This window comes from Streptopelia decaocto (genome assembly GCF_964273445.1).
Source record: "Streptopelia decaocto genome assembly, chromosome: 18".
Taxonomy (NCBI): Eukaryota; Metazoa; Chordata; class Aves; order Columbiformes; family Columbidae; genus Streptopelia; species Streptopelia decaocto.
The window spans coordinates 6,609,476-6,635,672 of record NC_138673.1 but is presented as its reverse complement, the minus strand read 5'-3'; the positions used below and the strand labels follow the sequence as shown (position 1 = coordinate 6,635,672).

The following is a 26,197-nucleotide window of genomic DNA, read 5'->3' as shown; positions in this document are numbered from 1 at the left end:
CTGGAGGTGTCTTGAGAAATCCCTCGGGAATGGTGTTGGGATGGGGTGCCCATCTCTAGCCAGCCGGTTCCTGCATCCCCTTTCCCGATGCCGCTGCTGTCGGTGCTGGCACCGGCACGTCCCCGCGGCTGTGCCAGCGGCAGCGGGTGCTTCGCTCGCCCAGCCCAGGCACGAGGGAACTGCAGATACCAGGACTGGAAAATCCCTGGGCTGAAGTCACCCCGTGTGAGTCAGGCCGGGTCTCCGCAGCCTTGGCCCGTCGAGCTGGGGATGAAGCAGGCGCTGAGGTTTCCACCACTTCCCCCAGGGCCGCTGCAGCCCGGGAAGGGATGTTTCCCATGACAGCCATTCCCACTTTGCTCTCGTTCTCTTTCCTTCTGACTTTCCCCTGTGCAGAATCGTTCCTAAAGGAGAGCCAGGAGGGTGGAAATGTTCCTTCGGTGACACTTGCCGGGGTTACTTATGACTGCACTTCCCAAACAGCAAAGGGTTTTCCTGGGAAAAGTCCCCATCAACCCACCCTGCTCCTGAGGCTGCTGGGCTATGTCACCTCATCCTTTGCTCCCCTTTTTTAGGAGCAGAATCAGTAGTTAGGGGTCCCTTGCTCCCTGAAATAATACCTTCTTGCCATCATGCTGCTTGCACCCTCTCTGCAGCATCAACTGCGTCCTGAGAGGAAGAAGAGGCTTCTCCTCCCCCTCTGCCTCTGGGTGCAGGTACAGGGGGACACAGAGTCCCAGGGGGGACACAGCTTCAAACAGAGGTGGCCCCGGCTTCTGGTCCATGTGGGTGTCTCGCTCTGGCGGTAGCCGGGGTGGGAGGTTGGAGGTCAGAGGAGGGTCAGGTTTTTGACACACACTTACGGCAGCACGGTGGTTAAAATTAGCCCGCAGAGAGGAAACTGGCAGCGTGGTGGAAGAGCAGAAGTTTCCTCTCACGGCAGCCTGGTGCGGCACAGCCGTGTGTCGCTGCCAGCCCGGCGCTCGGCACGGCACGGCAGGGTGAGGAGCCGGGCTCTGCTAAGCCAGGCTCTGCTAAGCTGGGCTCTGCTAAGCCAGTACCGAGGCATGCGGCGTTGGTATCACACAGTGTGAGCATGCAGTGGAGAGCAGGCAGCGTCCCTGATGCGTGGTTGAGTCACCTCTGTGGGGTCTGGCCCCCTCCACAGTTTTGGGATCCCCCCTTTTTTTGGGGTCTCTGAGGCTGCAGAACAAAACCAGGGTGGTTTGGTGGGACAGGAGGAACTTGGGCATCAACATATTTTGTCTCCATAGCATGCGTCAATTCTAGTCCCTGTTTGCTGACTTTCTCCCCATAAATCCGGTGATGCTGGTGAGCAGGAAGCACCAGGGCCAGCTCTGCAGGTGCAGAACCCAGCTGCGAGGGGACGAGGTCTGCGCTGGGGTGGAGGTGCCGGCAGAGGCTGTGGCACATGGGACGGTGCCGTGGAGCCACCGGGCTCCCGTGCTCTGGAAACTCCATTTAAGAGCCTCATAAATTGGATAATTACCCAAGCTATTGAGTTTCCTTCTCACCAGATCCATCCCAGCCTCCCTGACAGGGCTCCCCAGTTGGTCCATGAGGTGGACCCCCAGGCCGGGGTCAGGCTGGAGATGAGGAGGGGTTTGGCTTCTCTCAGATGCCCCCACCTGCCCTCTCAGACACCTGCATCCCTCCCCAGCTTTTGGAGGGTGGAATCTGGTGATGGAGGCAAAATGAAAACAGTAAGGGTAGACCACATCATTCATTTCTCACACTTCAGCAGGACTTCTCCCCATTCGGTGGGGCTGGGCAGGGAGCTGGCTGCCCCCTGGCAGCCCTGGGGTGCACAGAGCGGGCAAGACAAGACACAAAGCAGTGCTGGGTGTCACATCTTCACCTGCCTCCTTTTCCCTGGGGACAGCAGGCCACGAGGCATGGGCAGGCCCCTTCCATCCCTGTTTAGAAGAAGGGAGGCACCCCACACATCCCACTGGGTCTTCTAGCCCCAAATGTTTCCCCCAGCCGTTGCCCGTCCACCTCCCCTTTGCACTGACTTTGTTTTCCTTTTTCTCCCCCCAACCCCCTCGTCCTCACCCTGTAGGTTATTGCAGCCGACTGCAAGAGGGTCACAGTTCTGAAGTATTTCCTGGAAGCCCTTTGTGGACAAGAAGAGCCTTTGCTGGCATTCAAGGGTGGAAAATATGTGTCAGTGGCACCCGTCCCAGACGCCATGGGAAAGGAAATGGGAAGCCAAGAGGGAAAACAACTGGAAGATCAGGTACCGTGCGGGAAGAGCGCGCCTCGGTGAAGGAAGAATCACCCCTGTGGGGCCCAGCCGCTGCCTGCCCTGCAGCTCCCGCTATTTATAGCCGGCATAGCTGCATGTGCATTTTATGGGGGGAGGCAAAGCGGGGGGGCAAATGGTGCACAGCCCTCGTCTCCAGAGTGTACTTTGCTCGTGCCCTTTCCTGCCAGTCCGCCCCGCGTGCCTCTATCTGCTATGAGTTCCAGATGCTGCTTTTTCATACCCGAATCGGGGGGGAGCTTTAATAACGTGCAGCACCACGGCCCCCAGAGAGGAGGTGGGCGAGGGGGTGTCAGGGTTCAGCTTCAGGATCAAGTTTATAAGCCGTGGAGCTCGTTGCGGCGGAGGCCTGAGCTCCAGCCTCCAGCACACGTACAGGAAGAGCTGACATTGGCGCCCCGTCCCTCCCCTGCCTCTCACATCCTGATGTGATTAAGGAATTCAACTCTTGTTTTTCTGCCCTTGCTTGTTCCTGTAGGCCCTTGCTTCACTCCAGGCTCCATGTGTGTGTTTAAGGGCCCTGCCAACCGCTCTGCAGGTTGACTCTTTTCTTCTGTTTAATTTTACAGTTGGAAAGGCCAAGGAAACAGGAGAGAGGGGCAGAGGCGTTGGGAGCGGGCAGCTGGGTGGCCCGGAGCTGCCCAAGCTCACTCTGGGTCCCCTCCCTGTGCCGGGGCCGAGTGCTGCAGAGCCAAAGGATGTGTCGCCTCATGCAGGGGATATTACCTTGCCTCTGCCAGCACCGGGTGACCCATGGCCCTGCACACCCCAGGGCGATGATAGCCAGAGGAACCCAGAGCAAGAACGTGCTCGGCACCGTCTTGGTCGCAACAGCCGGCTTTGACTGAGCAGGGAGCCGATTTTAGGTGTTTTTTTTGCACCGAGGCTCAGAGCAAAACCCCAGGCAGCAAGAGATGTCCAGGTGGGAGACCTGGACCCTTGTCCTCTTCTGGAGAAGGACAAGGGCTGATGGTTTTAAACTAAAGAAGAGGAGAATCAGGCCATACACGAGGAAGAAATTTTTTACGCTGAGGGTGGTGAGAGCCTGGCCCAGGTTGCCCAGAGAGGTGGTGGAGGAACCATCCCTGGAGACATCCCAGGCCAGGCTGGACGGGGCTCTGAGCAACCTGAGCTGGTGAGGATGTCCCTGCTCATGGCAGGGCTGGCACTGGGGGAGCTGGGAAGGTCCCTTCAACCCAAACCATTCTGTGATTCAGTGATAAGGTGCAGGAGGTTTTCAAGCTGACACCACCAAAAGTACATGTTATGGGGGGATCTTCAGGTTCTACCCAGTGTCATGACAGGGAAGGTCCTGTTCTCCTATGAACAAACACGGGATGGAGCACAGCTCCCTCCTGCCCCATCCCCACAGTCTCTGGCTGTGGGAACCTCTGCGTGGGCTCATTGCGCAACCCTGGAGCTTCCTCCTCGGGCTCCAATCACACAGGAGCTCCCAGCTCGCCAGCGTGACCACCACCAGCCTGGGCAAGCAGATCCCGAGGCCCTTGTGCGACGCTGTCTCTCTGGCAGCATCCCCTGTCCCCTGTGGTCCAGGCTGTCCCGGCAGAGGGAAGTGAGCCTGAGGGCTCCATCTTCCTCCTTCCCATGGCTAAAAAGTCACAAGGAGAGAAGAGTACGTGGTTTTGTGGCCAGGCGGGTGTGTGGTCTGGGTGAAACGGTTGGGTACGCAACTGCGCAGTGCTAGGCTTGTTCTGAATTAAGACCACGAGCTCCTGCCCGAGTCCCTCCTGCCGACACGTGCCATGGCAGCCAGCACAGGGCAGGGTGTGTAGCGATGCTCTTGTCCATCCAGGAGATCCTTTTGTACAGGATCCATCCCCTGAAGCCCTCAGAGCAGGTCCTTCTGCCCAGGTCCCACCTGGGAACTCTTCCCAACCCCATCCCAACCCTTGGCTTTTGTGCAGGGAAGGGGAAATCAGTAATGCGGGGGCTTGGGAAGGTCCATGGTCACCGCACTGGTGAGAGCAGGGGGGTCTGGGCGAGACAAGGGGCTGTCTGATCGGCGACACGGTTTGTGGGCAGCACATACCTGCAGGTAGCTACCAGTGGGGCACGTGTTGAGGAACAGGGACTTGTGGTCTCCCCTTTGGGCAAGGAGCTACCGGGGAGAGCAGTGAAGCTGGAGGTGGAACTGGCTTGTGGCTGATCCCCAGTTAAACACCAGCCACCACCTTCCATTCTCCTGTGTCCTGGAGATTTGGGTGCACAGGGAAGGGTCAATGTGGCCATCAGGTGGGGTACGAGCAGCATGGCTCATGTTGTGGCCTCCGGTTCAGGCATACTGGGCAAGCTCTCCCTGGGAAGGGTCTCTAGGAGAGGGTGAAGATGCAACATGGTCCAGAAGTGCTTGGGCAGGCAGGAAGCTGGAGAACCAGGGACCTTTCAGTTCAGCAGTGACAAGGTTCCCGGCCAGCAGGAGCATGGCAAAGGCCGACTAGAAGTGGGATGCAAATGTTAACAGAAGAAGTAATTAACCGTTGAAATTACTGACCTCGAGACGCAGCAGATTCTCCATCATGTGGAGCTTTAAAATCAAGATTGAGCGTCTCCTAAAACATCTGTTCCAGCCCAGCTGGAAGTTTTGGGGTGGGTGCAGGAATCACTCTGACCTATTCAGAAATGAAAACGGAGATGGGGAACAGGCTCCTTGGTCTCCTGCGTTCGTGGATCCAAGTTTTCTGTCAAGATGACCAGTTTATGTGCCTGGCCTGGGACAAGGCAGCGGTATTAGGGCAGCGCATACAGCCCCAGTGCAGGCTGGTGGGGAGAAGCAGCGTTTGCTCCAAGGCATGTGCAGCCTAAACAGCCAGGCAAAGGGGAGAGACAGGGAAATACCGTGGTTTTACAGAACTGAAGCCTATAAAACACCAGTGACTCACCCAAGGCAGTGGGAAGAGTTTTCCAAGGTGAAGGAAGTGTTTGATTTTAGAACAGATCTTTAAGCAGGGCTGCCCCTGCCCTGCCCGGTTGCTGCCTTCCCTCCCCCATTACCTCCTGTCTCACCTTGTCATTGCCTGGATGTTTACTATTTATTTATTTTGCTTACTTCTTCTGGATGTTTAGAAATAGTCAGTTGCCCATCAGCAGGTGGTGATGGACCCTGCCCGGCAGGGATTTGTGTGCTGGAAGAGAGAGAGCAGAAATTACACGCTACCTGCCACCAGCATCCCTTACAATGACTTCTCTCCGTTTTTTTTTCTTTCTGCATTTCCTGGAAGAAGGAAGATGATGTGAGGATTGAGGCCTATGAAGATGATTCTGAGGCTGAAGGCAGCGGAGGAGAGATGGACATCAAGGAGCTCAGAGCCAAGAAACAAGCCCTGGCCAGGAAAGTCGCTGAGCAGCAGCGTCGGCAAGACAAGATTCAGGTAGGACAGGCTGAGGAGCTGCTTTGCTCTTGTGCATGGGCTGATCCCACCTCGCTGTGCTGATGGTGCACAGCCCTTTCCCTGCCACGCTGCAGGACCAGTGGCCTCTTGGGACGTCCTGTAGCCCTGGTGTAGGTGCCCTGTGCTGCCTCCATGAAACCCAGCAGCAAGCTGAGCTTTGCCTTTGGTGGAAAGGACCAAATCAGTGTTACTGTCTCCACCCAGGGTAAGACCTGCCCTTCCAGGCCCTGAGATAAATGTTTTGGGGACTCCTGGGACCCTTGTGAAGCCACACATAGCTTCTCCATGGAGCTGCCAGCACAGCCAGGAGCCCTGGGCTGGTGGCTTTAAGGCAACGCGTGCCCAGCAATGGGCTGTCCCCTGCCTGGGGCAGCAAAACTCAGTGAGAAATCAGCTTTTCTGTCCAGCGGGGCACAGGCAGATGGGAGAGAGGGTGGGACGTGAACGGCAGAGTTCATGTGAGAGCCAGCAGCAGGAAAAATAAGTCTGCGAACGGCTGCTGCAGCCAGAGCGCCGCTTGCAAAGCGTTGCCATCGTTATGGGGACAAACAGACGGGATACAGGTGATCCTGGCCTGGCCCAGGCCGGAGCTGAGCACGTTTCCCAGTGGGAGCTGGTGAAGTCAACTGGTTGGACTGGGAGCAGATGCCTGGCGGTGCACGCTGTTGCTTTAAGAGCAATCTCACATGCATGGCTGTTGGCTGCCTCGCTCAAACCCCTCTTCCTCCAGCCTCGCAGCCCAGATGAGGATTTCTCAGCAGAGGAAAAAATTCTCCCTGGCTCCCCTCCCCCTCACCTCCGCCCTCTCTAATGCCCAGGGCCCTTCACTTCCATAATTCTTCATTTTCCAGCCTTGAACGTAAGCCAGACACATCTGTCTGGCCATATGCGTGAACTCTGCAGTGTGTGCCGAGGTGGTTGTAAAACAGGGCTGCTGAAGGCCCTACTGGGAGAGTGCACATGTGTACCCTCCGGCTACTGGCGCCGGGCCCAGAACCACTGCGCTTCGCTTTTCCAAACCCACCCCAAACCTCGCAGATTTTGCCTTTTTTCTTTTTTCTTTTTTTTTTTCATTTGAATTTGGAGCAATTCATATCAAGGCAAAGGTAGAAAGTTGCGCCGGGAGGGAAAGGGGCCGCCCCCGCAAGCGAGTCCATTATTGTTGGCAGGTACCTGGGTCGCATTAATACAAGGAGGAAGAAAAGCAGCACCGAACGAGGGGAGAGATTGCAGAGATGGGCTGTAAATTAAAGCGGCCTGAAGCCTTCCAGCCTCCCAGGGTTGTTAAGCGGGAGGTGTAAGTAAATTCCCCACTTCCCACCGCCTTGTACAGACACAGCAAACAGGAACTGCACGTGTTCGGGGAGGGCAGCGCAGCAGATCCCGACCCCGGCCACCAGCCCAGCTGCAGCCGGGCCCCCCCGGGATGGCCGCTGCCCATTCTGCGGGGAGAGTGGGGGCTGCCTGATGCTGTCAGGGGCTTTCTCTCGCCCCTCCCCTGGCGTGCTCCTCCCTTCCTCCCCGGCCGTGCTGGGGCCGATGCTCGCAGGCGGAGAGAGGTCAAATGGAGGGTGTGGGCAGCTTGAGGGGCTGCACAGCTGAGAGCCGAGGTGCAGTTGGAGGCTGAAGGCGCGGGGTGGAGGAGAAGTCCTTGGGGTTTTGGGTAAAGTCATCCAGCCCGTAGTTCGCTGGGAACTGCCTGAAGCAGAACATGTGTGCCGGCCCGGCTGCTCTCCTGCCCTGGTATGGACCGCGCAGGCGGAGGAGCTCGGGGGCAAAGTGCTGCATGGAGAGGCCAGGTTGGAGCCAGCTCAGCATCCCGTCCCCCCACTTTCCCTCTCTTGGCCTGTGATCCTTGACCTTTCTGATCTTTTCCAAGAGATTTTGTTTTTCCTGGGGACCTTCTGCCTTCTCTGTTACAGCCTATTTCTCTCATTCACTGCTCACCTAAGGAGTTCACACATCAGTTGCTGTCTGAGTCCCCCTTTCATTATCCTGGGGACGAGCCACATCTCCGTGTGTTTATCCAAGACCAGCAGATGCGGCTCATGTCTCAGCATGGCTGAGAGCCTCAGCTTTCTGTGCGTGGCCGTGTGGCCGTGCCTGTGCGGTGATGGGGACCTGGGTCCGGAGAGTCCAGGTGCTGTGGCTGCCTCCTGTAGAGTCCGTGACAGGGTGTGCTGGAGCCTTCATCTCTTGGCCATCCGTTCTCTTTCTCTGCCCAAGGGGAGCGCAGTGTCACAGCCTCACCTGGAACTTGTAGAGTTGTCTTTCTCGCAGCTGAATTCACGGCCTCTCTCTAGCGGGTTTTCTTGTGCTGTCCCCACCTTTGCCACGCTCCCCACCTCTTGCAGCCCAGCTCTGGAGCTGATGGAGATCAACCACCCGACGCATGTCCCAGATTTGCTGCAGCAGCTGCCAGCCCTGTGGGTCCTCATTACCACCAGCGCTGGGGTCACCTTTACACCTCAGAGGGGAATTTGGGCTGCACTGCGCTCCTTCACCTGCCAGCCCCATGTCACAGCCCGGTGACAGCAGCCATGCATCAGGACGAGGTGAAGCACCAGGCACGTACCTGGATGCTGTCCAGATATTGGGAAGGACGAGAGGCCAGGCAGGCAGGTGGACAAGAGGAGGCGGCAGCGGTGCTGCCGGAGCAGGCGGCGTTCTCGGGCAGGGCTGTGTCCCCAGGGTGCTCCCGGCCACCCCCGCCGCTTGGCCAGGCCCTTGGTCCATGCTGTTCGGCGTCCCCTGTCCTTTGTGCCGCCGCTGTGCGCTGGGAGCGGTCGAGTTTCCTGACCGGTTGAAAACATCCCACCTGAAACATAACAGGCTCTTCCTCTGGATGCTGCTATTGTTTTGCTCAGCATTACAGAAGCAGCTTTAACCGGGGCGGCCAATTATGACATGTCTTCCCAAAATAACCGCTCTCCTGTCCCTTCTGAGCCCACGGAACGGCCGCCCCCTTTAAGATGCAACCGCTTCTTTTGTGGCGGGAGCGTGAGTAAGTGGCTAAATTTAGCCGGATCCCATTCACGCTCTCCTCGGCGCGCAGGAACAATGCCGCGGGCGCACACGCGCCGACACGCACCTGCCTGGGAGCCGGTGCCTGCTGCCTGCGGAAAACGCACACCCACCCACGGCGGCTCCGCCACGGCGGCGGCCCCGCTTTGCTACCAGGCACGGGGCACGTTTACTCCTGAGGAAGATGCTGGAGACAAACCTTGGGAGGAGGAAGCCCCAGAGCAGAGACGAAGAGAGGCATTGTTCTCTCGACCCTGGAAAATCCACCGCTGATCCCCGCAGAGCGTGCGGGGCTGGAAGGGGCAGCAGTGCTGGAGTTTCCCCGCGGTTGGAGAGCGGGTCAGGGCAGGAGGGTTGGTGGCAGGATGGTGACAGTCCATCTGTCCTGGCAGAGCGGCGTGACCCTGTACGACCCTTCCCGAAGGTGGCGGGGCACCCGGTTCTGCCGGGATTCGGCTCCACCAGCCTGGCATCTCAGGCAGAGCAGCTCTGGGGTCTGTCTGCGGAACCCCAGGGGGCTGATGTGGAGCCCACTCCTATTCTGTGTTTATGTTGGAGCCCCTCAGCTCTGCCCCTGTCGCCCTGCAGGAGATGGTGGCCTGGCTCTCAGGGGGACCCTCTCCCCACTGGAAGCCCCTCTGGCTGGGTAGTGGCTTCCGGGGAATCCTCCAGGTGATCCCAGCTGATGGATGAGCTGGGAATTTGGGACTGTGCGTGCAGGAGTGTGTGATCTCAGTGCTGCCACCAGCTGGGGCAGCCGGGGGAGCCACCTCGGGCCCAGCTCCCGGGAGAAGCCCCCACGGCCGAGCAGGGGACGGGAGCAGCTCTGGGGGCCGCAGCGTGGGGGTGCAGGAGGCAGGAGAGGGGGAACTGCCTGCTCCGGAGGCCCCCAGCCTCAGAGATCCCCTGTTACATCCGGCACTGCGGGGTCACTCTGCCACTGTGCTGTGCAGCGTGTTTAACCCCAAGAAGGCTAAAATCCTGCCGTCCAAAAGCACTTGGGCCAGGGCAAGGCTGTACCTCCGCTGTTGTAACCGCACCAGGGTCTCCTCCAAACCTCACCTCTCGGTGGGGTACACAGGTCACCATCTCCCTGTCCTCACATTGGGGAAACCGAGGCACAGTGGAACCGGCAGCTCGAATTTTGGCAGTGGTGGCAGCACAGAAGCCAGATCCCAGACACAGTGATCCCAATCTGCATCCCCACACCCCTCACTCCCACGCGACCCCCACGGACCAGCAGAAGGGTTAACGCGGCGCTCGCCTCCCCGGTTCCCCACACATGGGCTCCTTTTCACGCCTGGCACGGGGCCAGCCAGCGTCTGCATGAATCACAGGCCACTCCTCTCCCCCCCCCACAAGCCCCCCCAAAACCCCTTGGCCGGAGGCTTCTGCAGCCTTTTACTCACACAAACAAAAATAAATCTCGCTGCCGGCCTCTGAACTCTGCAAAGGCGAGTTTCCCTCTGGCTCCCCGAGCGGCCCGGAGCTGCGCGCGGGGACTTGGCACGCTCCCCGCCGACCTCGCTCTTTCACTCCCGGCGCATCCTGTGTCCTTCTCTCACCGGGCGGCCCGGCGAGCGGAATGGGACGTGACGGCCGGCACAGGCGTCGCTCGCGGCTGCCAGGAGTTGGCCGGGTACAGCCTGTGAGAGCTGCCGGGGCAAATGCCACACACGAGGGTGCTGTCACCCCCACGCCCCTCGGCCGGAGGGGTGGCTGAGCTTCCCACTCAAACCGTGCTCCTGAGGTCACCTGCATGGACAGGGACAAGGCCTGGGGTTGGGGAGCCGTATTGGGGCACAAGTCGGGGTCCCCTCCTGCCGCCGGCCATTGCTTGCATAGGGCCATTGTCACCTGTTGGAAGCCACATGGTTTCACCCCCCATTCCTGCAAGTTTAGGGCCATCGACCCTCTTTGAGGGACGTGCCGCTTCACTCTGGATCTTTGCCTCAGCCAGTGGGGCCCTTCTTTATCTCCCCATGGCAGGAGGAGCTTGATGGAGCTCACCTGGTGTCTCCCAGGGGCGTCTCCTCTTGCACCCCAAAACCCTGGGGAGAGACCCCACCTGCTGCCCTCCGCCATGTGAGGCACAGTGCCATGCCAGGATTGCCAACACAGGGTTCCTGTGCCGCCGGGCAGTGCCAGCATCTCGCTGGGCTAAGACAGGGACGGTATCTGGCATGTGGCTGCCCATGGCAGCATCTGTCTGGGGACACTGGTGCCATCGCAGCTGTCCCTGCGCGATAGGGAACGTGCATCCTCGCTCTGCTGTGCAGCAGACGGGACCCGGCGTGCTCCCCGCTCTGCCCATCGCCCCTCAAGACGACGGGAGCCACGGCCCCAGTGCTACCGGGGGAGGGCGGGAGGCACGTGGTGAGGTTCTGGTTGCCGCTCTTGCCTGGAGACACTTGTGGGAGGTGGCAGCGTCGAGCCGCCTTGATTTAAAGCCAGATGACAACACTTGGAAATGGATTAAAAAAACCCACTTCTTTCCATGGCCACTGCTGGCCCGTGCAGCTCGTCATTCCCGAGCGCCTTCGAGGCTTTGGTGTGACTGCGGGAGGGTTGGGATCCTCACCCTGGGCAGGGGGAGCTCCCCGGAACATTGGGCAGAACAGGATCGGCGGTCACCTGCTGTCCCCAAGGCCCGTCTTGTGGGTGCGAGGCCGCTGTCGCGAGGGTTTGTGTGGTGGATGTGTTCCACAGCCGTGCCGCTGCGCTCCATGGGTGACCGGTTCCTATTAGAGGCAACAAACATCAGCCAGTCCAGGGAAGCTATTTTTAAGCAGAGGAAGCACTAGAATAGCATCCTGAGTTTTTTAAGCCTGTGACTTTCTAAAGAGCCCAAGTCCTTCGATAGCGTCAAAATTAATATGTGAGCTCTTAGGTCCTGTTTTGACAACCAGCATTGTCCAGAGGTCCAGGTGCAACCCCGGAGGTTTGCTCATGAGACCCAGCAGACCCTCCTTGTGTGAGTGTGAGCATCTCTGGTCGTTCAGCGGGTGCAAAGGGCTCAGCCAAGGACAGGACTGGGAGTTTTCAGGGCTGAAACCCACCTGGTGTCCCAGCTGGATGGAGCTGGAAAAGGCAAGGCACGTGCAGGAGCTGGTGGGACAGCAAGTGGGACACTCAGCCAAGCATCACCACCCTACAGACCTTTCCTCTGGCTGCCTGCTTGTGGTCCCTGGGCTAGGATGCCATTGGCAGCACTTGTGTGTCCCAAACTGGTTTATTTTGGTTGTTGCCACCTTGAGCCATTGCCATGTGAAGCCCCAGAACCCCCATCCTCCAGCCCCCTGTCCTCTCTGCTGTTTTCTATCAGGGTCAGTCTCTTGGCACCGGTGCAGATAGTCCTGGCAACTGCCAGTCCCCTAAATGGAACAATTCCCCAAACACCTTCATTTTCAAGGCTGCTCCCAGTTCTCCCCAGAGCCTGGACAGGACTGTTTGCTCTCTTGAAGGATTTCACCATCCCACTCGTGTGTGCTGCGGACCTGCAAGACTCGGTGTTTGAGGTGTGCAGGTGGGATGGTTGCAGCCTCCTGCGGGTCTTCTTCACCCGATGCCCTCGCTGTGGGACACATGCCTGCCTGGATAAGATAAGCCAGGCTTATCTTCTGCTCTCAGGGTCCACAGGTTGTAGGGTTGACGTCCCACTTACTTATCATGTGTCCTTCTCCTCCAGGCCGTGCTGAAAGACCAGAGTCAAATGAGGCAGATGGAGCTGGAGATCAGACCTGTCTTCCTGGTCCCAGACACTAATGGTTTCATCGACCACCTCAGCGGTTTGCGGACGCTGCTGGACTGCAGGAAATTCATCCTGGTGGTGCCCCTGATCGGTGAGTAGGGCCAGCGCTATGGCAGGGGCTTCCGCCTTTCCCTGGCACGGGTTGTTCCCCCGTGCCAGCTCCCTCTCTCCATGCCCCACGTGTCCACAGTGCCTGTGTGGTCTGCAGCCGGTCGGCTCATGCCATGGGGCTGGTATCTGTCCTGTCCCATCTCATCCCAGCTGTGGATGCGGTTCCTTCATCCCGTGTCGCCCTTCTCCCTTCCTGCCCATGGCACTCAGCAAACTCCTACTGGTGCATTTAGGGGTGCCAGGGGCTGGGAGAGGCAGATGGGTGTTAAACAGGATTTGGAGGGAATTTTGGAGGGAGCGAGGAGGAGGAATTGTTAAACAATCAGAGCAGATAGCTTATCCCAGCTGAGCTGGGGCTTAGGCAGCCGGAGCAAATGGCCGGTTTGTGTCCCAGTGTCTCAGAGCTGCTCAAGCCCAGCCCTTCATTTTATCCTTATAAAGCTCGCAGTAAAACAGCAAGCTGGTTCCCGTTATTGGTAAACACTCACCCTGGCAGATAACGGCTGTGCTGCTGGGTGGTCTCCCAGGGTGGCGGGAGGATTTGGGTAGATGCCTTTGCTCTGATTGTTTGATCGCGCTCCGGGCTGGAGGTAGCGTTGCTCCGGCCAGTGTCACTCCAGCACATCCCGGTGCCAGCCTGGCATCCTGAGTATCCCTGGGGACAGCAGGAGAGGCCGGGGCAGGAGCAGGGCTGAGCTTTGCAGAATCCACAGGCTACCCTGTCCCAGCCGCAGCCCCGGGATGCTGGGGGCAGGTCTGTCCTGTGAGCATCTCCAGCATCCAGACAACGATACGTGCCCTCGTGCCAACCTCCTGGCCTTTGGCAAGCAGGGTTACCTGCCCTCCAAGCCTTTATGAGGCTTTCTTCTCAATTCCTGGTGCCCAGACAGCTTTGCCTGCCCCAGAGCCAGCATCCAGCTGCTGCCCGTCCCCGTGGGGTGAGCAGCCTGATCAGGAGGGGTTCCTGGGGCAAGTTCCACTGTCCTGCTGCCTCCCTGCACATCCCATCATGGGGTGGACAGAGTATCTCATCTCCCACTACCTACATGAACCTCCCCTGCTGCTGCTGGAGCACCCTGAAGCCAGCGACTCCCTTGTCCACACCAGCTGTTGGTCAAATTCCCCCGTGTCCCCCAGCAAAGCCGTCAGTGCTGAAACCCAGGCGTGGTCAGGAGGAACCCGTCCCCTGTGTGAGCTGTGGTGCCGTACCCCATCACCGGACTGGAGATCCATGCGATGCCCTTCCCTTGGCACGAGGGGCTCCTCCCCGCTCTTCCCAGGGATGCATCAAGGGGTTAAGCCTTCGGCTTCGCGTTGGGTTTGTTTCTCTTGCTCTTTAACCTGCTCCGTGCTCCTTGAGGCTGACCCCGCCGTGGAGAAACCAGGCCTGGTGCAGAAGCACAAACAAGCCTCCCCTTTGAAGCCTGTTTAGCTTGGAAGCAGGAAGGCGGATTTCGGGAGGGAATACCAGCTTTTCCTGTTTGATGTTCCGTTCTTGCACGGCTCCCCCCCACCCCGGGCTCAGCCGTGCATTGTGTGGAAATGGCAGCATCAGGTCGGTAGCAAGAAGAGTTGCCGGCTGGCAAAGAGTGAAGCAGCTCCATGCAGCTTTAATTTGAATACCCAGACAGTGAGTGCCAGTCTCACCATGGAACAGAGCGATCACGCAGGCTCCCCGGGCAGTGATTCACAGCACTGGGGAGAGGCCTCAGACCCCGAGCTCTCTCCCCGAACCCCCAAGGAATGCATAGTTCCCACTTGAACTCAGGACTTGGCTCCAGGCTCGGAAACAATCTTCAGAAATGAAGCCATGGCTAAAACACACGCTGTGCGCGCAGAGGCTCCCTCGCACACACACGTGCACACCAGCTCTCTCGCCCGCCCGGCCCCGCGCACACGCAGCCCGGTGCGCAATCACGGGCTGGGACGCCGGTGCGCGTATCTGGCTGCACGCTCGTGTGCCCAGGCCTCACTGATGGCCTCCTGGGCAGAATCTCGCTGGCACCAGCGTGCTCGTTGTGTGACGGAGCGGCTCTTCCAGCAGCTGGAGGGTGGGTCCCTCTGCTGGGGTCCCCTGGGCTTCTGCTGGGCTCGGGGGGCTGGAGTGGGTTCCTGGTGGCTATGGGAGGCTCTGAGGCTTGGTGGGCTTTAGGTAAGGCGAACAGGCTGGGAATCTGCCTAATCCCAGGCTCATCTTGATCAGCATGTGTCAGGACAGATGTGCGAACCCAGATGGGTGAGGTGTTGGAGAGCATGTGTCCCCTGCCGGGAGCCTGGGATGGCAGCTCCAGGTGGGAAAACGGGGCCAGGACATGTGTGGGAAACGGCGCCAGAGTGGGAACTGCCTGCTCCCACGCATGACCCTGTGGCAGGAGGGCAGCAGCTTTTTGTGTCTGACCGTCAGCATGGGGAGCGGAGAGGCGCGATGCGGGGCAGGAGGTGCGGTGCTGCCGGCCATCGCTGTGCCCAGAGGCAGAGGAGCAGCTACAGGAGACTGGTTTTCTGTCACCCTCGGGCACACACAGAGGTGTCATCGGGTGTGAGGCAGGAGCGTGGGGAGGGGGGCACAGCCGTGGTTCCAGTGTCTTGCAGAGCAGAGCGAGGTGCCCGTAGGGAGCGTTACCCGCAGGGCTGAGGTGCCTGCGCTCTCTGGGCTGAGCCAGGTGACCCACGGGGGTGGAAGGCAGCAAAGCTTTTCCAGAGCCACAGCCAAGTCCGGGAGTGCAGGGACACTGCGGCAGCTGAACCCAGATTTCCTGAGCCAGCTCCCAGTGCCCCGGCCCTGAGGCCTTGGCAACTTGCATGCTCCAGCAGCGGTCACGGGAGCACCTTGTCCCACAGTAACTGTACCTCCTCTTCCTGTTTGAAGTGATAAACGAGCTGGATGGCCTGGCCAAGGGCCCAGAGATGGAGCACCGCGCTGCAGGTTATGCCCGCCAAGTGCAGGAGAGAGCCAGGAAGTCCATCGAGTTCCTGGAAGAGCGATTCGAGAGCCGAGACAACTGCTTGAGGGCTCTGACCAGCCGAGGCAACGAGCTGGAGTCCATCTCCTTCCGCAGCGAAGACACCACGGGCCAGCAGGTGAGGGACGCCCCCAGCCCAGGAGGACAGGATGTGGAGGCAGCAATGCCAAGGGCTGGAGGGTCTTTGTCACCACCTCCTTGGGGGAAACCAGGGACCCTGGGGTCCGTGAGCTCTGGGCAGGGGGGAGCTCTGTCCCCACCTTTGCAGCACCTGAGCTGCAGCACGGTGTCGCGAGGCAGCACAGAAGTCGGGGGACAGCAGGGTTGTCGGTCTTCTCCTGCCAAGGGTAACGTTGCCCTTTTCTTCCAGGGCAACAATGATGACCTGATTCTGTCCTGCTGCCTCCACTATTGCAATGACAAGGCCAAGGATTTCATGCCTGCCAACAAAGGTAGAAAGTCCTCACCTCCTCTTTGTCTCTTCTCTGTTGCATTCCACAGACTCTTCTCATTTCTCTTTCACGGCCCCTGGAGCTGATCTCTCACACATTTTGCCTCTTTTGACACCCAAGTGCCACCTCCTGCCTGCAGCCAGCCCCGGGCTGTGGCCCTCCCACCACTTTGCCAAATGTGCACCTCACCACATTCTGGGGATCCCCTAACCTGTGAGAAGCCCACCGTGAATGTCCACAGAGCCCTTTTGTGGTGCCAGCAGCGGTGACAAAGGGCCAGAAAGAGGCTCCTCCCCACGAGCCATGGTCCCTCCTGTCCAGGGCCCTTTTCCCTCCCAAGGCTCGGTTGGCATTGGCCGCGTGTGCTGGGACCAGACAGTCCCCGGGCTGTTGCCAGGGCAGTGGGGATGGGAATCTCATCAGCAGCTGCCCAAGAAATCAACCCACATTTGTCAGTGCGAATTCTTAGCAGCTTAACTTGTCAGATCCACAGAGAAACCGTCACCAAATGTTTATGTGCAAATGATGCTGAATTTTGAAATCATGTGGATTATGGGGAATGGGGCCTGACAAGCTGACAGCCTCTGGTTTGTAACAAGGAGGCGCGTCACCGGCGCAGAGCAGAGGATGTTTATTGTTACACATTTCTTAAAGTGTCCGCACAAAACCTCCCAATCCCGCTTTCAGCAGCCTTCGGCCCTCTGGCCGAGCCCCCGCTCCTCTTCCTCCCAGCATGGGTTGGCCGGGGTGTTCGTCCCACCATCCTCACCCCCAACACTGTGACCATAGCCCACGTTCCTGGCCACCCTCCCCTTTCCCTCGTCCTGCCGCTCCCCGTGCAGCCAATCTGGGCCCATGTTGGGCTCCCATAAACTCTGTTTTTTCCATTCCCGTCCTGGCTTGGAGGCACTGTGTTTCCTGTGCTCATAGGAACAGTTCTCTGGTCACAGGACCCAGCTGCTTACACATACCCCATATGCTTCCCCTGCTTCGCACACACGTAAGCGTGGCTCCCACATCCCAGCCCGGCACGTTGCGTGCGGGGCAGCTTATCCATCTGGGGGCAAGATCCCTTCGGTTCTTTCTCAGGCTTCAACTCTCTCTGGCTGTCTGAGCCCCAGCCAGAAACGCCTCGATTGTCAGCGGCGGACTCCAAAAAAAGCTTCTTAAAAAATAAGGGTTGGTTTTAAGATCTTATAATGAGATCACCAGAATAATAGCACCAGCTTCCTGCTGGAGCCAGGGTCGTGGACTGTCTTCCTGGCCTGGGTCAGGCAGAGGAACCTCCTCTTCCCTGCCCGCAGCACAGCACCCCAGCCCCTGCGGGCAGCGCGGGGCCGCGGGCAGAGATCACAAATCATCCCCCGGCCAGCGCACGGCGGGGAGAACGCAGCCCTCGAGATGAAGTGTTGTCTCCGAGCTGTGCCGGGAAGCCTTGGCAGGGAGTGGGGAGCGCTGCTGGGTGGCCCTGCCATGCCCGGGGTGCAGAGTGGGGACAGCACGGCATGGGATGGATGCAAGGGCCACGGCAGAGCGGGGAGGTCTGAGCTTCACGCCATTGTCCCTCTCGTTGCAGATGATCCCATCCGTTTGCTCAGGGAAGTGGTTTTGCTGACGGATGACCGGAACCTACGAGTCAAAGCGTTGACCCGCAACGTGCCGGTGCGGGACATCCCCACCTTCCTCAAGTGGGCCCAGGAGGGCTGAGGGGGCCGAGCGGGGCTGACAGCCCCTGAGCGAGTCACGCAGCTTCTTACGGTGGGAGACCGGCTCCAGCAGCCCTCGCCGTGCGCCGCCACCACCATCCAGCCCACCATGAACAATAAACGCCACGTCTTCAACCCACCCCAGAATGGCCGTGCTGCGAAGGGCCCCCCACCCCGAGGGCAGACCAGCTGGGAAGGTCATTGCTGTGGATGGTTCACGCGGAGGTTGGGCCGTTGAGGGTCCCACCAGCTTTGGGGCAGCGCCGGAGCGGAGCAGGCGAGCCCCGCTGGCAATGGAAGCTTTGGGGTGAGCCCTTGCTGGATCACCAGCCTTTTGCTTGGTTTGCTTGGTTGCAGAGAGCTCGAGTCACGAGTTGGTGGCTCTTTGGGTTTGTAGCTGCGTAGGGCAGAGAAGGGGACACGCCAGCGCAGACTTTGGGATTGCTTAGTCTATGTTGTGCCCCTCGGAGAGGCCATGGACTTCAGGGGCAGGTTCTCTCCTGCCCCAGCCTGTTCCCTTCCCCACCCTGTGCGCCCCCCACGCCGGGGGTGCTGCTTGCAGAGGAGCTTGTCCTCTCTCTGGTGCAGGGTTTGCTTGTTGAGTTTCACTTCAGATTTCAGTAGAGGTTAGTTTTCAGGTGTGTGCCCTGCCTGCTTTGCTGAGGGGAGGCTTTGAACACCCCCAGTTCCCCCCACAGCTGCTTTCTGTTCTGCTCCCCTGCCCACCCCCAGCCATTGCCTGCCCCTTCCCTCCTCCCGCAAATCCCTGAGTCCCACCCTGCTACCTTTAGGCACATTTTCAACCTAAGACTCAGCGTGCAGCTAACAAAATCCTCTGAATCCCCAGGACCCCGCGACCAGCTGTCCCACAGGTCCCGTGTGTCCTCACATCGCCATGGGCTCCTCTTGCGTGTGAGATTCAGCTTCTGCCCGTAGCTGCAGGGCCGAACAGGGCTGCAGAGAGCCCAGGCAATCCCTGCTGCTTGCCCAGCTGGGAGGGTCCCCTCTCGAGTTGCCCCGTCCATGTGGAGGGAGCTGTGAAGAGACCCCCGCTGCCTCGGCACCAGGAGCCAGTGCAGGATCAGGGCATCGCTGAGCCCTTTCCACACCATGTTGTCCCACCGCCAAGTCCCCCATTTCCTCAGCCCAGTTAGCGCACCAGATACAGAAGCTTAAGAGGGAGCATTAACCCCCAAACCAGAGCCCCTGGAGCTCTGTCAAGTCCCAGTCCCACAAGCATAGGGTGGGAGTGACCCCGCTGCCATCCCCGGTCCCCGCTGGGGTGCCGCAGCCGTGGGAGGGAAGCGTCAAAGGTGGCGGAGGAAGCGGTGGGACGGAGCCCAGCGTTTTCCTTTCCTGCGTGGGCGGCTGGGACCCGGTGTGTGCGTCAGGAAGCCCAGCGTTACCCCTGCGCCAGCTGCCCGGCCTCACAGCCAGGGCCACCGCCGGGCTCGGGGACTTGGCAGCGCCCATGGGGGCTGCACAACACAGCGGCAAAGACGAGCAGGTTTGTGCTCGTGAACCTGTGCCAGATGAACACCCCGAGCTCGGCAGCATGCAGGAGGGTCTGTGCTGCGGGGCAGAACCTGTTGGACAGAGACTTTGTGGTGCACACGCCATGCGGGGCGCAGGGAGACGTCACCACGGCACACACAGCACCCACACCCTGGTTCGGTGCCCACAGACTTTGCCTTCTCCTCCATGCCGGGTGTGTTTAAATGGTTTTGTTTTCCAACAGAGCTGCCCCAGGGCTGCTTTGCAAGGCCCTTCCTGGGGTCCCACCAGCTCTGCGGGACACCGTGCCATGGGACAGGTTGCTGCCACCAGGCTGGCTGGCACAAGGATGAGCGGAGCAGGGGGCTCGCGGGTTTGAGTTCCCGAGCCTGGGGCCATCCGTGCCAGGCTGCTGCCCCGTGCCCCCGCAGGGAGCCTGTGTCTGGGGGAAGCAGCCGCGTTCGGGCTATTTTGTTAAGATGGTTTTAATAATTTTTAGTATTAAACACTTGTCTGTGCAGGGTGTTGTTTCCTTTGCTGTCGGCGGGTGAGTTGCTGTCGAGGTTGGGGCGCGGGGGGCTAGGGGAGGGACAGCAGCGGGACGCGTTTGTGTTTGCAAGGACGGCGTGGACTACGTCCCACCTGCAACTGCTGCTTCCCCCTGAGCTGGGGGGGCTCCAGGCAAACCAGTTGCACAGCAAAGCCCCCCAGCTCCCCTCCGACCGCCCCGACCCACCCAGAGAAGGATGTGAAGCCACATGTGTTAATGTCACTTTATTGCTCGTTCGGTTTCGACTATAGAAAAAAAATAAAGGGCGAGGAGCCCGTGTACAAATCGGACGTGATACAGGGGGGCCGGTGGCCCTGCTGGGCACTGCCAGCTGTGCTTTGGGTGCTGCTGCTGCCGCTTGCCCCACGGCAGCTCCAGAGGGACCCTGCCAGCCCTGGGGTGCCCGGGGGGGCGAGGGGGACTCCCCCAGCTCAGGCTAAGGCACGGTGGCTGCGAGGCCGGGGACAGTCACTGCTGGTGGCCACCCCAGGGCCTCATGTGCAAAGGAGAGGAGGGGGCGCGGAGGGGAGAAGCTTCACATTAGCCCCAGGTGGAGGGGTCAGGGCACGGGCTGGGGGGGTCCAGGCGGGGGGAGGTTCACCACACCAAGCAGAAAGCAGGAGAGGGGGTGACAGTGGTGGCAGGGGGTGCCCCAGAGTGGGGTTTGGCCCTGGGTCACCACAGCCCAGCCTGGGACAGCCCCGTGTCGCCCTCAGCTCTGACCCCCCTCCCGCAGCCCCTGCCCACCCCCTGTAGCTGACAAACCTGACCGCTTTGTCTTTGTCACGACCGCCCCGGCCCGGCCTGGCCGCGCTGGGGACGGGCATCTTTGGCAAAAAAAAAAAAAAAAATTAAAAAAAAAATCGTCAAGGAGAGTGGCTGCCTGAGGGTGAAGCCACCGGGTTCTTGGGGTCCCCCCAGGCCCCCCCCAGGCATCCCTGATGGCGAGGTGCCTGCTGGAGCAGGGCCCAGGGGCTCAGTCTGTGACAGGCCCTGCCCCAGCTCCCAAAAATACGGGGTGCCGGGGGCCAAGCCACGGGGTTCAGCCCGGGGGTCAGTGCTTGCTCCGGGGCGAGGAGCATCGTGATTCCCCAGCCCGGACCCAACCGCCGTCCCCTTGCCCTGCGCCTGCTGCTCAGACCCTCCCGGCCCCCTCTGTCAGTCTGTCCTGAGCTCCCAGCATGGCCCCGGGAGGGTGTTTGGCCAGAGCACCCACCCCCCCAACCCGGCATGGCCGCGCTCGCCGCTCCCGCTTGGACGGCAGCTCGGAGTCGTCGCTCCGGCCACGGCGGACGAACGTACTCACGGGCCCGCGGCGGTCGGGGCGGCACAGTCCGGTCCCATCGCGGCAGAGCCGAGCACCGGCGGGTCCCAGCGTGGGGCCGTGGCGATGCTGGCGGTGCCGAGGGCGTCCCCCCCCCGGGGTCAGCCCTGAGGTAAGGAGCGGGCTCATGTCCTCCAAACCCTCGGGGCGCAGCCCGGCCTCACAGCTTGTGCTTCGCTCCCAGCCCGGTGCCGGGGGCCCAGCAGCCCCCCGCAGTGAGGGGGGGGCCACGCCGCGAGGTCAGTCCCTGAATTATCGGCTTCTCCTGGACAGGCCGGGGTGCTCTTCACGGGATGTGTCGTCCAGCCGTCCCGGGGCAGCTCTCATGGGACCTTCCGCTACGAGCGAGTTCTCCAGGGCCATCAGCAGCGCCGGGGGGCGAGCACCCACCGCCTCTTGCCCCCCCCAGCTCCACACGGGGCAGCGAGGGGAGTCCAGCGGCCCCCACACCCCCCGGCCAGGCCGGCGCTAGGGGGGCGAGTATCGCTCTATGGTCCGGGCGGCCTCGGCGTGGAGGTGTGGAGCCTGCACCAGCACCTCGGCCGCCTTGTCCTGGCTCAGCCCCAGGTGCTCGGCCGTGAACTTGGCCAGTGGGTAGAGGCTCTCCATGGCCTTGGGGTCGCTGAGGAAGTGCGAGGTGTGGGAGAGCAGCTCGGCCGCCTTCTCCTGCTTGAGCCCCAGCTGGTCGGCGGTGAGGCGGGCCATGGCGTAGACGCTGTCGGGGAAGTCCAGCTTGGCTTTACCATCGGGGCCGGCCGCGTGCATCTTCATGTGGCTGATGAGGTTGCGCTGCTGAGCGAACTTCCCGCCGCACACCTGGCACTCGTAGGGCTTCTCGCCCGAGTGGATGCGCATGTGCTCGGTCAGGCGGTACTGGCGGGTGAAACGCATCCCACAGGCGTCGCAGGCGAAGGGCTTGAGGCCGAGGTGGCTGCGCATGTGGCGGGTCATGGTGCCGCGTTGCGTGAACTTCTTGCCGCAGATGGTGCAGGGGTAGGGGCGCGTCAACCAGTGCGTCTTCTCGTGCTGCCGCAGCGTGGCTGGGTCCTTGTAGGACTTGTCGCAGGAGGAGCAGCGGTAGGGCCGCAGGATGTCACCCAGCCCCGGGCCACCCTTGTCCAGGAAGGGCACAGCCTGCTCGGCCGCAGCCTTGTGATAGAGCTCCTCTTCGTTGTGGGCCTCCACGTGGGCGTTGAGCTGCTCGGAGCTGGGGAAGCCCTTGCCGCAGGGGATGCAGACATACAGGTTGTCGCCCAGGCTCTCCGGCTCGTAGCCCAGGTGATTGCAGTAGCGGTCCAACGCATCACCGGGCGAGGGACCCTCGCTGCTGCCCGTCTCCTCGCTCGTGCTGTTATCAGGCTCCAGGTCGTTGCTCTCCACGCTGGGGTAGCGGGGCTGCGGTGCCGCAGGCGGCGACTCGGCCTTTTCCTCCCGCTCCAGCTCCTTCTCCGCCTCCCCCTCATCCAGGTAGGGGCCCAGGGGCTCATGCTTCATCCAGCGGTACATCAGCTCGCGTCCGTCAGCGCGGGGCAGCGGGGGCTCGGCGCAGGGCGGTGTGCTGCGGAAGGGGTCGGGGGCATGGGGGTGCCCCCCCGGCTCGCCGCCCGGCGGGGAGTCCTTGTAAGCGGCGGCGTGACTGGCCAAGAGGCCGGCGCTGACCGGGGGGCTGTCGTGCCGTGGGGGCAGCGAGGGCTCGCGGGGCTCGCCGGGCAGCAGGCGGTCGGTGGGCAGGAGCTGGGCAGAGGGGCCGGTGGGGCTCTTCTTGGAGAGGTCGAGGCCGCAGGGCGGTGAGCAGTGGCGTTCGGGGGGGCAGAGCCCATGGGGGTGCAGCGGGGCTCCCTGCGCGGCTGAGGCGTACAGCTCCCCGCATTGTGTGTTGAGCGGTGCCGCCGGCTCCACGGGTGGCAGGTCCACGGGCCGCGGCGTCCCCGAGTAGCAGGCCTGGATGACCGGCGTGGTGGCACGCAGTCCCCGTCCCAGTTTGTAGGGCGCGTAGCCCCCGCGCAAGTGGCAGTACTTGCCACTACGTTTCAGCTTCTTCTTGCAAAGGGCCACCAAGCCGGGGATCTGGAGGTAGCTGGCGGCGGCCAGCACAGCGCCCAGGCTCTGCTCGCCGCCCGGCTCACACTCGGCCAGGCGGCCGGTGTAGATGAAGTCGAGGATGAGCCGAAAGATGCCGGGGCTCACCATCTCGTGGTCCAGGTTGAGCAGGTTGTCGTGCACCACCAGCGACTTGAGGTAGGCGCTGCTGGCCGCCAGGATGTTCTTGTGTGCGCGGAAGAGCGCGTTCTGCACCACGATGATCACGTCGCACAGGAAGCCCTTGGTGCGCTGCGTGTTCAGCTGCAGCAGCAGCTGCCGCGAGTGGCTCGGCACCTCCATGGCGTCCAGCATCCCGCTCCTCGCCCGCCGCCCTGCAACACACCGCCCCGTCAGCGCCGCAAACGGCCCCGGCCGCTCGGCCCACGCGTGGGGGGCTCAACCCTTACGTCGGGGAGCTCAGCCCATGCGTGGTGGGGGGGTCGGGGCTCAGCCCTCAGCCCCCAGCCCCGTACGCTGCCGCGTCCCGGCCGCTCTGCGCGGCCGCCTGGCCGGTGCCACCACTTATATGGGGGCTCGCTTCTCGGCGGGCCGGGGGGGCGGGAGGGGGGTGAAAACCCCCGGAGGCTTTTGGAGAAAGTGACATCACCCGCCGCCGCCGCCAGCGCCGCGCCCCGGCCCCGCCAGCGCCCCGGCACCCCCGCGCCCACCTGCCGGAGGAAAAGAGGGGCGGTGGAAACCGGGCCGGTACCCCCTGCTCGTCCGCCCGCCCCCCCGGGGCCGCCGCCCGCCGTTACCTGCGCAGCGCCGCTGCCCCGGCTCTTATGCGCCCCGGTCCCGGGACGCGGCCGCCCGTGCCCCCCCGGGTGCCCCCCGCCCCTGTTTCCTCTCCCTCCCTCTGCGAGGTAAGCGGGGGGACAGCCGGGGGGTGGGGGGGAGCGGGACCTCCCCTCCCCGCCTCCGCTCCGGTGCCGGTCCCCCCCGCCCAGGTGGGTAAAGCCAAGCGCCCGCGGAGCTGCTTTTTGGGGGTTTTGGTTTTCTTTTCCCTATTTTTAAATTTTTTTTTGGGGGGGTTCCCCTCTCCCCTTTACCTGGGCGCCCGGTGGCCTCCGCCAACCAGCCGAGGTCTCGGTGAACTCTCATGGCTCAGCCCCGGGGGGGCCGCCGCCGGTTGCTGTTCCCCTCCACCCTCCTCCTCCTTTGCTGCTGCTGCTCCTCCATACCCCGCGCTCCCGGCCGGTCCTACGGAACGGGAGGAGGAAGAAGAGGAGGAGGAAGAGGAGAAGGTGATGGAAGAAGCAGCAGCGGTTCCTCGGGGTTCCCGACGCCGCCAGCTCGGAGGTGAAACCCGGGCTGCGAACTCCCCCTGACCCCGGCCTGAACTCCGAGCAGCGCCGCTGGCTGTTAAAGGGACGGCGGGAGGTTTTCCTCCTCCCATCCCCGGGCGGGGCACCGACAAGCCGGGCCCCCCCCGCCCCTCTTCTCTCCCCTCCCTCCCTCCCTCCCCATCCCGGTCTCCTCCTCCTTCTCCGAGCTCCGTTTCCCCCCTCCTGGTCTCCTCACACCCCGACCCCTCCGTCCCCTCGAGGGTCTCCATCCTTGGGACATCAACCTTTGCCTGGAGCCACCGAGGGGGGCCCGGAGCCCTGGAGGGCTCCGGGCCCCCCTCCGTGGCTCCGGGCAGAAGCTGATGTCCCCCCCGTCGGTACCGTTCGCTGGGCGCCATCTAGCGGCTCCGGTGCGCTCCACGCCCCCCCGCCCCGGTTACCGGAGGCGGCTCCTCCCTGCGCAGGTGCGCGGTAGGACCCGACGGGGCGGGCGGTGGGGGAGGATAAAAGTTGGAGGGGGCCCTGCTGTGTTTGCTGCCCCACCCGAGAGATAAGTGCTGATACAAGGGGGGGTGGGGATAGCAACACCCAGTGGGTGGGGGCGGTGGAGTGGGTGCTGTCGGTGCTTAGGGGGGACCCAAATGGGTGCAGGTGATGTGGAGAAAGGTTGTTTTTTTTTTTGGGGGGGGGACGCAGCCGGCCCTAATTTGTTGCTGGTGAGGGAGGGCAGAAAGGCGAGGCGGGGGGGACGCACAGCGCTGGCGCCCAGATGTGCGGCAGCGGCGGCTCGGGGTGGGCCAGGGGCTTGCGGTGGTTTGGGAGGAGGAGGAGGTGAGGGGGACACAGCGCCACGTTTCCCCTCGCTTCAGCCCTCCAGCTGCCCCCAAAGAGGCTGCAGGGCCAGGGGTGCAGCCCGGGGACCCCCCCTTGGCGCGGGGAGAGCCGCCTCTCGCTTCGCACTTTCACTTCTCATTTCTCACGGCCTCTTGCACAACCTCCTTGTACAGCAAAGCGTCGCGATGGGCACCTCCGGGCCAGCCGCTAATCCGGAGGGGGAACTCAATGGCACCCCCAACCTGAGCAGGGCACCCCAGGTGTTGACCATCCCTCCCAGCTGCTCGTGGATTTTCACCCCATAACCCTGATCTCTTGATGAGTGGGAGCCAGTGTGGGGTCCAGGGGCTGGGGACAGTGACTAGGACAGCACTGTGGGGGTCTCTGAGCACTTGTCACCACTGTAGGACCCCCAGTCGTGGTTGTCGTGACCATCCCAGCTCAGCATCACTCAACTGGAACTCCTCCTCAGATTCCCTTTGGATCCAGGGTGCCCCAGCTCACTGCGGGGACACCCCCATGGGGACCAGGACAGGGTGACACTGCCTGTGGGGACTCTGCAGTGGGCACATCCCAGGCACCGGCTCAGAAAGCCTCCTCCCCCCTCCCCGTCCTGGGCTCGTGCCCACAGGGAGCATCGGGATCCTGAGAGCCGGACACAGGCGACTCCTCATTACAGAGCCGTGGTTTAATCCCAACTCCCCGGGCGCTAATTTCCAGCCCCCCCCCTTATATTTTTTTTTTTCTCCCTCTTCAATTAACGGCTGGAAGTGTTTCAGGTTCTGGCAGCGAGCTCTGGACGTCGCTGTGAGCGATGGCTCCCGCGGGCTCCGTCCTGGTAATTTATGGGGCTGTGCTGTATAAATCACGGCAGCGAGCGGCTCCCAGACAGCTGCCTCCCCCGGGGCCGGCCGGGACCCCGG

At 61.7% G+C, this 26,197-nt stretch overlaps 2 protein-coding genes across 5 annotated transcripts in view; one reads left to right on the top strand and one right to left on the bottom strand.

The window, feature by feature from the left end:
- The window catches only part of SMG6 (SMG6 nonsense mediated mRNA decay factor), a 108,089-nt gene extending 88,371 nt beyond the window's left edge, over positions 1-19,718 (top strand). For 2 of the 3 annotated variants that reach the window (XM_082068295.1, XM_082068293.1), the window contains 6 exons: positions 2,084-2,260; positions 5,527-5,676; positions 12,410-12,563; positions 15,453-15,664; positions 15,917-15,998; positions 17,575-19,718. In XM_082068295.1, the coding sequence (XP_081924421.1) occupies positions 2,084-2,260; positions 5,527-5,676; positions 12,410-12,563; positions 15,453-15,664; positions 15,917-15,998; positions 17,575-17,705 (906 nt within the window). In that variant the 3' untranslated portion in view covers positions 17,706-19,718. The remainder of the gene's footprint in view (positions 1-2,083; positions 2,261-5,526; positions 5,677-12,409; positions 12,564-15,452; positions 15,665-15,916; positions 15,999-17,574) is intronic. The other variant, XM_082068294.1, reaches the window with a different exon arrangement.
- A 239-nt stretch (positions 19,719-19,957) lies between these two features.
- On the bottom strand, positions 19,958-24,477 carry HIC1 (HIC ZBTB transcriptional repressor 1). Of its 2 annotated transcripts, XR_014185630.1 has the most exons (3): positions 24,204-24,477; positions 21,051-23,486; positions 19,958-20,575 (listed from the first exon to the last, which is right to left on the bottom strand). XR_014185630.1 is itself a non-coding variant. In XM_082068297.1 (2 exons), exons 1-2 carry the CDS (start codon positions 24,253-24,255, stop codon positions 21,541-21,543), a joined length of 1,998 nt encoding a protein of 665 aa, XP_081924423.1. In that variant the 5' UTR covers positions 24,256-24,477; the 3' UTR covers positions 19,958-21,540. The 2 variants fall into 2 exon arrangements, 1 of the variants encoding a protein (XP_081924423.1); XM_082068297.1 differs by having other exon boundaries at positions 19,958-23,486.
- Between the last annotated feature and the right edge of the window lie 1,720 nt (positions 24,478-26,197).